This window comes from Chenopodium quinoa, unplaced genomic scaffold (genome assembly GCF_001683475.1).
Source record: "Chenopodium quinoa cultivar QQ74 unplaced genomic scaffold, ASM168347v1, whole genome shotgun sequence".
In the NCBI taxonomy this organism is placed as follows: Eukaryota; Viridiplantae; Streptophyta; class Magnoliopsida; order Caryophyllales; family Amaranthaceae; genus Chenopodium; species Chenopodium quinoa.
This window is the reverse complement of record NW_018743955.1, coordinates 1612507-1623430: the sequence shown is the minus strand read 5'-3', so window position 1 is coordinate 1623430 and position 10924 is coordinate 1612507. Positions and strand designations below refer to the sequence as shown.

The window sequence follows — 10924 nt, the reverse complement described above, 5'->3', positions numbered from 1 at the left end:
GCAAGGCGTAAATTACGCTTTGCTTGGGCAAAGTCAGGGAATTTTCCATCAATAAATCTCCACTACGGAGAGTCAGCTGGATGTCTAAGCATTCCATCATCAACTCGACTATCGAAATGCCATGTCAACTTCTTTGCATCTTCTGCTTTTGAAAACCATCGTTTGAACCTTAGTACTATAGGAAAATACCATAAAACCTTCGCTGGTACTGCTCCTTCCCTTTTCTTGTACCGTGAAGCTTCACAAATTGGACAACTCTCTAATGATTCGTATTGATTTCGATACAATACACAATCATTAGGGCATGCATGGATTTTCTCATAAGGTAAACCCATTGGGATTAGTGACTTTTTCGCCTCATATGTACTATCAGGAAGAACATTATCTTTGGGAAGCATGTCTTTCACTAACTCCAATAACATATTGAAACTAGTGTCAGTCCAACCATGACCCGCCTTCAAGTTATATAACTTAAGAATAGCGGATAATCGCGTGTACTTGGTGCATCCTTCATACAATGGCTTTTCAGAGTCACTTAACAAGATCTCAAGCATTGAAGGGTTGTCATCAAGTTGATCCTCAACCGCATGCAACATGTCCTCTAACTAATCTCCCTCGTCAACATCATGAACTACACGCACATTATCCCTAGTCTCACCACTATCACCCGCATGCATGTCTCTACGTTCCCCATGCCAAATCCAATGGGTATATGTTCTATCAAATGCCCATTTATTTAAATGATTGAGAATTTCATCCGGTCTCTTATGCAAAAAATTATGACACATAAAACAAGGACAACGTAGCTTGGAGCGACCTCCACTATTTTCAAATGCAAATTTAATAAATTCCTTAACACCTTGTTGATATTCAGGGTCACCTGGCTTTGTTGTTGTTATCCAACTTCGATCCATTTCTAAGCACGAAGAACAAAACACAAACTCCTCAAAATCTATTAACACATGTTACTTTCATGAGTCATTCTTAGAATATTCATAACACAAAGACCAAATCACAAATAAAAACAGAGGAAGGTATGCAATTGGTGGCAACTAATTAAATCCACATGAACCCTAAGCATTATTTGCCGGAAACAAACCATAAAATCCTAATCACTAATGGAAAAAAAATACTCCTACCAATCAAACAATTTTAAATGTGGCATTAGTTGTAAACAAATGAGCATACATTATAGCAAATATTTTATTCACTAATGGAAAAGAAATACTCCTAGCAATCAAAGCCTAAATTTCAGCCCTACTCATAAAGTAACAAGTCTTACCTTCCTTTAAGTTGGGGGAACAGGCTAGTTTGTCCCGAAATAAGAACACAAATGCCACAAATAGAAGGTTTTATTTGAACTAAAATAATAATGTGACAGAATTTTATAATGTTAGATTCTATTTATAAAAAAAATGTACAAGTTCAGTAAAAAAATGTACAAGTTCAGAATTTTATAATGTTATATTCTAGTTTTTCTTTTCACTTTTGCTCTGATAATTTCAATGATCAGCTCTATCTTGATATAATATAAGCTACTTTCCCTTTTGTGTTAAAAAAAATGGGCATACATTATAGCAAATATTTTATTCAACTTTTAAAAAATCCAAACTTTCGCGGGAAAATCAAAATCCAATAACTCACTACTGTATAACTGAAAACAGGATTCATATATGAACAAGATGAGCAGATTACTATAACAATAGAACATTGTAGCAAACAATCAATAAACACAACTACACGATTCATATTCAAAATAATATCTACATAAAACAAACAAAATAAATATGATACCTAGCTTAGTTGCGGTGAACCTAATGGGGCTGGTTAGGGTTTTCTGTCTGGTCCTGTTGGCAGTGGTTGGCCGGAGGTAGAATGCGTCAGTAGTCGTTTGTGGTCTTGTGGAGGCTAGCAAAGTTGTGCGAATAGCTAGGCAGTAGTATTGAAATTGCGAATTCAATGCCCAAAATAACCAATCAATTGCTACCCTGCGACCCTATGTGGTGCTAGTAGCGCAGTAGGCGACTGTAGGCGGTGTTTTCCGGCTAGTCGTGCGACCCTAGGTGGTAGAGCGATTGCAAGAGTCGGTGCTTGTGTTTAAGGGTTTGAAATTTGGTTCTAATCTTCAAAAGATTGTAATAAATTTCATATAATGGGTTTGGAAATGAAAATGGAGGAAGATGAAAATGGAAAAGGTGGAAAACGGAGGTGGAAATAATGGCGGATTGAAGGTCGGTGCGCTGCTGCGTGCTCTAGACTGTGTTTTTGGCGGTTCGTTTTGGGGGAAAATGAAAATTAAATTAATTAATTGGGTTCCAACACAAAAAAAAAGGAAAATTAATTGAATTGGGAATGTGTTGACCATCTTGACTGATGATAATGTAGAGAGTAGAGACCATATTAGACTTTCCACTGGTCTCTCCTTTGTTTTTTTTTTACAAAAAAAAATTTATTATATATGTATTTTAAAAAAAGAGACCACTTATGTAGAAAAATGGTCTCTGCCGTTTTAAATTGAAATTTTGAAAAACTACAAGAGACCTATTATTTCAAATAAGTGGTCTCTCGAAATATCAAAGAGACCACATATTTAGGATATTTGGTCTCTTGAAACTAAGAGACTACCTATTTAATTAAATGGTCCCTAACTTGAGGTCTCTTTGGCCAATTTTTTAGTAGTGATACCTCTCCACAAACTCACACAACAGAGTGTGCTTGCTCAAATACCCATTAAAGAACCTGTGAATACTCTCGACCCACTAAGTTGTTTTCATGCGAGCCCAAAACAGATGTTTCAAATATGCATGAACCCACATATCACGTTCAACCCACAACCCTACAAATCAAAATCAACCAAATGTCTGAGCAATTAATCAATGCTATGATACTGTGTAAAAAAATGATAAAAAACTAACTTTACATATAATCTGTGAAATTTCAGCAAATTCTAAACTAGTTTAGCTTTAGTATCCCACTAGCACTCATTAAAACAAGAACCAGCAGCAAATATGCACAAAAATAACAGCAAGAGTTAATATATGCAGGATATGAACAGAGTTAACATATGTAGGCCATTGATATGTAGGCTATGGCTATGGAAGCAACAACAAAAATGACAAACAATACCACCAGAGTAGCTTACACCATAGTTCAAGTACTGAAACCAACAATGCACACATCCAGGACAGCAAATGCACACATCTAATGTTTCTTATGTACTGACAGCAACATTACAGGCATATTATGAACAAGATGACCCTACTTATGGCAATTCTGCCCTATAACAAAACAATAATTAACAAGAAACTACAGGGTGTAAGTCCAGGTATACCACATATAACATAGTATTAAGCATACAATAACATAGATTTAAAAAAAAAAAAAAAAGCATCACACACACCTTGCAGCCAGTCATCGTCTTCTAGTTCATGCTTCTTGATAACCTTTCGCCAATTTATCTCAAACTCTTCGCGATCTAGGTTTTCATAGATTACATGCTCAAGGTCGTCGTGAATTTGGGTATAATTAGGAAGTTTCCCAAGTTTCTTAGCAAACTTATGTGTAATGTGCCAAATACACCATCGATGAATGGTGCCTTTCATAGTGACCTTCAAAGCTTTCCTCATCGCCGGATCTTGATCGGTTAGGATACTAATTGGTCTCTTTTCACCCATACACCTCAACCAATTAGAAAACACCCACTCAAATGTTTCCACGGTCTCGCGAGAAACCAATGCAGATCGAACAATATCGTTTAACCGTGATGGTTTACCCCCACAAAATTACAAAAGGGGAGCTGATATTCGTTAGTCAAGTACGTCAAATCAAAACACACAACATCACCAAACTCCTTGTATGCAGCCCGACTCCTACCATCTACCAACAATACATCTTGGAGCCTCCTCAAATCATCCACATGATATGTATGAAAAAACTTTGAATCATCATCCATCATCCGCTTGAGGTATGCAAACATTTCCTTGGCATCACCTTCTTTAAATATGATTTTCCTTTGCTTAGCAGCCTCACTATGCAAATCCTTTTCAGTAAATTGCATCTCATCCCTTCTGTCGACATATACTTTTGGCCTCCTGTCCCGACAGGAAGTGCAATGACGATAAATAAAACCATCTTCATGTTGAATTGAAGTGGAGAATCTTATGGATAATTGATTAAGCCAGAAAACACAAAAGACTAGCCCAAACTAAAGAACAAAGCTAAACAAGGTCCAATTAACTAAATCCAATCATAATTAGGCTTAAGCCCATGCTTAAAACCCAATAATGACGGATTTAGGAGCGCCTAGGTTAAATTTTAATGCTGCCACAGAAATAGCCGCGTGCATCTCAATCAGTTGCGCTAGGAAAGCACGCGCAACTAATTCAGTTGCGCGCGACACTCAGCGCAGCCTCTAGAGATGCGCTCGCGGAAGATTCAGAATTTTGCGCAAATATAAAATCAAATCTTACCATAAGGCCGCACGCAAGACATCCATTGCGCTGCCCATAGGAGCGCAACTAAATTACTTGCGCTGAGATGCCGCGCGAATCTCATCCAGTTGCGCCCGACACTTGCTGCGACAGAATGCTCAAAACCCTAATCCTACTCATTCCCTATAAATAGAGGCTTAATCCGAGGCTTAAAGAGACAGAAAAATAACCTAAAACTCTAGCGGAATACTTGTGAACTTGTGCTACCTAACCCCTCTTGCCTAAACACTCACCCCTTGATATTTTGTTACTACGGTGGAGGTTCCCAAACAAGAAAGTGTCCATATGTGTTCTAAATGGAGATCTAGCAAAGAGAAGTGGTAAATTCCCTAGCACTTAGATAAATCATATTTATTTTCTTGTTTAAAAGAACTTTAATTAATTAATTAGTGTTGTTTGATCACCTTAAAAGGACTAATTAATCAATTCCACGTAGTATCTTGTGTTAAATTCCACATAGTTTGGTCTAGGTTCCCAATTACGAAGATTTCCCTTCGTAAGTTTGAGTCGTGGTCGAAGGGTAACATGAAAAAAATAATAAAAAACAATGACAAAAAAATAGCGCTCAAATTAAAAAAAATCTTACGAGCAGGTGGCGCGCGCAACTCAATGATTTGCGCGACCCCTACCAGCGCAAGTGATTCTGATGCATGCGCCAGCCGCGCGGAGCTTAATCACTTGTGCGCGCCCACTGTTATGAGTCAATTTGATTTCTAAAAAAAACAAATTGACTCGTTCAAACAATATCTTCATTGGAGAATTGTTTAAGGGTGATGTTATCCGTTCAAATATACCTTGTGTCATTTCTTTTTTTTCCCTTTCTTCTAAACAAGCGTATCGATTTACTTCTCCTTTCATACTTCTTTTAGGTCCGGTTCTCAAGCTTGGGAACGAAGGATCTCGGGCACTCGTATTCTACATTTACCATCAAGTAATCCACCTCTTTCAAACCACCTTTCCTCAACAACTAGTCCTAGTCCAACAACAATGTCAACCATCAAACAAATCCAAGAAGAGATTGCTCACTTGAAAGAAGAAAAAGCTCAAGAGGCCGAGGAAAGAAGAATTAAGAAACTTGAAAAAGCTGAAAAGAAAAATGTCGAGGCTCTAGCCTTGCAACAAAATATGGAACAATTATTCGTCAAAGAAAAGTTGTTGGAGAATCTTGTTCTTTGTTCCACCATGGGGAACAAGTACTTCGACGCCAAAAAGTTTGCTCCTCCATCTAGACTTGCTTTACTAGAATAGTTCGTAGCTACGGACTTGCCAATATTTAAGGTGACCAATAATCCATAAAACCAATTAATGTGTTTTACTGGCACAACGACATTAAAGGGAGTTGATCCTAAGCTTTATGCTTTGACTTTCCCTTTATCTTTAGACCCAACCGCGAGAGAGTGGTACTATGGGTTAGATCCAAAATTTAAAACAACATGGGAAGATGTAGTTTCGGCTTTCATTACCCAATATGAGAGTAATGTAGAGTTCAAATCAACTCTATGTGAACTTTAAATGCATAAGCAAGGCGACAATGAAGGTTTCCTTGCTTTCTATGGTAGATGGCGAGAAAAGGCGTCCCACCTGGCCCAAAGGCCACCTGAACTCGAGTTGGTACAAAAATTTATTGACAACTGTCATGAAAAGTACAACAAACATTTACGTGTGGGGAATAGATTTCAAGCGTTAATCCTCATGCTTGAACCCCACTGTGATCATACACTAAAGTACGGTGGCGTCCAAAATAGAAGAAGATAGAGAAAAGGAGTCGCCAACAAGTTTTAGGAACTTATAAACCGTTCACAGGGTGAAGGTTACACCCCTTAATGATCCAAGAGATCGTCAACTTTATAAGGTCTAGAACCAAATAAGGGTTCGGGGATGAAGGTACAAATCCAACCTAAAAGTGATTGAACCTGCCCTAATAATAGGCCTCTACTTTAGTCACATCGTACTCATGTGCGCTTTTTAATTAACATACAATCAATAGGATTAACCCTAAACATGTTTATCTATGTTGGTTGAATTTAATGCACAAACAAACTATTATTGGCAATCACTTGAAATTATAATCAAATTAACCCTAAACAAGATTATTAATTATCTTATTAAGCGTGATTACAAGTACAAATTCCCTTTAAACATGCATAAAAGGTGTGATCAAGCAACAACAATAAATATCAAGGAACATAATAAATAATCATAATAATAATAATTATAATTATAATCATAACAACCATAATTAAAATTAATATCATAATAATAATTATAACAATCATAAAATTATAATCATCATAATTAATTATAATCATAGAAATAAACATGTTCATGTTAAAGCATAATAAAAATAGCAAGATCCTAGGCATGATGCTAACAAGATTAATAACAAACCCTAGCATGTCACTAAGAAATCAAGATCAAATCTTTAACCCTAACATGATACTAACAATCACAACTATTAGGAAGAAAATAAAAGGCATCGCAGAAATCATATTTAATATTAAAATTACCCTAGACATGATACTAGGAATATCATAATAACAATATAAACATGATTTCTACATCATAATATCAATTAAAACCATTAAAGAACTTACTTTGATGCCTCGTACCTCTTTCTAATAACAAAATACACACGTTAGTAACTTCAAGGAAATTAATAAACAAAACAATTAAATCAAATAATTGAAATAGAGATTAGGGACCAAACCCTCAGAAATTAAAACCTTTCCACGTCTAGGGCGAACAAAACTTCGAATATGGCTAGGTGTTTCTAGATCTTGTGAATGTAGAATTTTGTATGTAAAAGACTAATTTAGAAAAGGGAGAGAGAGGGAGATGATGGTGAATGATTAGAGAGAATGAGAGAATTATCGAATGAAAACTGATTGTAGGTGAATGAAAACGGAGTTTTTAAAACATTATTTATAGAGAAATCAGCCAAAAAGATAAAATATCAAAACAGAGCCTGGCGCACGCAAAACAGAGCTGGCGCCAATGGCTGGCCTGGTTTCAGGCGCCAATGCATGGAGTCAGGCGCCAGGCCTGTTTTTGACGCGTTTTCGAAAATCAGATAAGTTTACCGTACTAGAGGATAAAATTGTATCTTTTCCTCGAAAATGCTTTTTAATTTTAGTTAAAACTCTGAAAAGTGAACAAAAGTCAATTTATCAATGCTAATTGAATTAGGAATGAAAAGAACCTTCTAAAAGAATCTAGAAGACTAAAACCATTCCTAATTGCATTAGGAATAATAAATCATATTAGGCCCTCCCCTAGATCATTGGGCCGCATATAAGGTTCAAACCGGGTCCAGTTTAGTAAATTGGCCATAACTTCCTCAATATTCATCGGAATTGGGCTTATAATATATAGTTGGAAAGCTCTTATCAAGCCCCATCCAACTACACTATTATTGGACCCATATCATGGACTAATCAAACTTGATAGGCTGTTTTCTTAAAATAAGTTTTCAAAAAACAGAGAGAAGAGAAAAGAAATTAAAACTATCCGCAACACTAAACTTTTCACATTTTCGCTTCATTCGATTATGATTCGACGTGAAAGGTACTCATCACCGGGTTTGGTTTTGGGGAGACACAAATGGGTGTCTACAGAAGCCCCAACTTTGACTGAGTTTGGAGAAACGCGAGTTTCGAAACAAAAGTCAAAGTATCGATAGGGACGGAGAATGATTCAGAACGTTCTGTGATCCTAAATCACTCTTGTAACGCTGATACCTGCAAACTAGCGTTAGTTAAACATATAAAAGAGTTAAGAAACGCGTATCTTGCACCGTCGAGCACACGTCTCTGAAAGTAACCGATTTTTTTGATGACCTCCTGCAAGCTAGAGAACGCCATCCCGCTTGAAAACCGCTACACCTGTAACTGCTTCCAATATAGAAGATTGCTTCGTCTGAAACGATCCTCCTCCGCTTTGATAATATTCCACATCCAAGGGAATACTATCGAAGATTGTTTCTCTTGAAACAATCCTCAGTTGTTTGTGACAACTCTCCACAATCTAGGGAACGCCACCTTGCTGTTTTGATGTTCACTCGTCTCTGAACAAAGAGCTTCCTTTTTTTTGATATGTTCACGCGCCTTTGAACAAAAGAGCTTCTTTTTTATATGATCTTCTGAATGATGTGTCCACGCGTCTCTGAACAAAGAGCTTGATAATAGGATGCCCACGCGTCTCTGAGCAAAAGAGCTTGAAAATAGGAGATCTTTGATGATATGTCCACGCGTCTCTAGAGCAAAAGAGCTTTTGAATGATATGCCCACGCGTCTCTGGAGCAAAAGAGCTTGATGAAAATGTTCACGCGTCTCTGAACAAAAGAGCTTGAATAATATTCCCACGCGTCTCTGGAGCAAAGAGCTTTGATGGAAGAAATGGTCACGCATCTTTGAACAAAGAGCTTTGATGATATGCCCACGCGTCTCTGGAGCAAAGAGCTTTGAGGGAGATGTTCACGCGTCTCTGAACAATAGAGCTTTAGTACTTGAACGTTTGTTACGATAATATTCTGAAGAAAATTCCGAAGACCAACGTTTGTCGATCTCTAAAGCTCGCCTGAACTTTGCTTCCACTAAAACCAGTATGTCGGTGTTTCCGTGATGAGCCAATTCTTAGGCGCTTTAAGCTAAGTGAGACGATCTTTCATCAGGTCGACCACTTATTGTGATTGTAATCAAACTGACTACTTAATCATGCAAATTGCTTATAGGGGCTAACTGGCGTACCAAGGAACCCGAAATTGCTGTATAAGGTATAAATCACCTTTTTGAGAGGCTTTGAGCTCTGTCGCTGCGGAAATATCTCTGGCGCCAAGAATTGATTCTGTCGCCCAACACTGTGATAGGGTCTTCCCTATTCTGCTGCACCTGTATTTATTTTGACTATAAAACTTTGCCAATTTCTTTTCAATTATCTTAGGGTTGACCTAAGGTTTAGCATTGCTTGACTCATCGACTTGACACGACTCAAGGTATAAACTTGACTCTCTGTGATTGACTAACTCGAGGTTGACTCGACTCGAAGTAAAATGACACGTGTGACTCAAAAATGCAAAAAGCAAAAATTTTCCGACATTTTTGTGGAGGGTACTGACTTTCTCCAAAAAAGAAAGACGCGAAAAAGAATAGAAGTTTTGAAGATGCATGTTGAATGAGCTTAGTCAAATGTTGTGCAAGGATTAATTCATCCTAGGCTTTCTCAACTGTTAACTCCACGGTGAAAGTATTTGGGTAACTTAGGCACGGAGGCTAAGCACTTCTTACTTTGTGATGCAATGATGAGTGATGTTGATATGACAAGGCATGCTTCAATGTTGTGTTAAGATTTCATGACAAAGGGTTCCTAAGGGAAAGACTATTTGGTCATGTATCTGTGCAGTGTGTGAAAGTGATACTAAAGCTAGGCAGCAAGAGCTAAGTGTGTGGGAAAATATATTAAAAAGAGTCAAATAATGGTGACTCTTAGTCTAGGTAAGCTAATGATGTAGGGATCAAGCCCCGAAGTCTAGCTTTAAGTGAATAGGGATGAGCATAGGATATCTCTTGATATGATCATGAATGCACTTTTCTTATGGCCGCACCTCGATGTGAGGTTGCCTACGTATCCGTTAGGAATCAGGCCGAATGTAGCTCTAGCCGAACCTCGCACAAGTGTGTATACCTCAAAAAGGTCTTTTTAAGGGTTGTAACGTGGTTAGGCTAAAGGTTTGAAGAAGGAGGGGATAAAGGCTCAAGACCCTAGATAAGCCCCCAAGGTGTGCAACCTCACTTTTGAATCTTTATATTTTTATGCTAGAGTTTCTACTCTTTTTTAGCTCTCTTTTATATTTTGTTTTAGCAGTTATTTCATTTTCATAAGTGTGGGCAATCCCGATCATGCGGTCTATCACTCACTTGGCATTCATGTTTCTTAGGCACGGTAGCGAGCACTCGATAAGAGACGCAATCTGAGACGTGTTCATATCAAAGATATTTTCATATCAAAGACATTGGAACACTTACCCTTTTGTACACTTTTATTTATTTTTGCTTATTTTTGCTATTTTAATCTTTGGAATTCACTCAAGCCTTTTAGAATTGCATAAGTTACACACCATCCCATCCCAAGGTTAGGTAGATGTAGGTTGAAAAAATAAAGGTCTATCGTTAGACGAGGCTCATAGTGGTTTACCAAAAAAAGATGTATAATTGAAGGGTGAAAGGTAATATAATGTGGCTACAAGGGGTGCCTTAAATCATTGGTATACCTTGTGCTTAACTCGACATGGATTTTTATTTTTATTTTTATTTTTATTTTTTATTTTTTATTTTTTTTTTTTTAATGCAATATAATGAAATGACCATATATAAGGAAATAAATGCTCATTTTTATTAAAAGAAAAATAAATAATGATCCTACAAAATAAATCTAAGGAG

The 10924-nt window shown here is 37.1% G+C and overlaps 1 protein-coding gene across 1 annotated transcript; it reads right to left on the bottom strand.

The window, feature by feature from the left end:
- Nucleotides 1-605: 605 nt before the first annotated feature.
- Nucleotides 606-3626, bottom strand: LOC110689097. Its single transcript, XM_021865827.1, has 2 exons — nt 3401-3626; nt 606-952 (listed from the first exon to the last, which is right to left on the bottom strand). The coding sequence occupies exons 1-2, from the start codon at nt 3624-3626 to the stop codon at nt 606-608; spliced, it is 573 nt and encodes a 190-aa protein (XP_021721519.1).
- Between the last annotated feature and the right edge of the window lie 7298 nt (nt 3627-10924).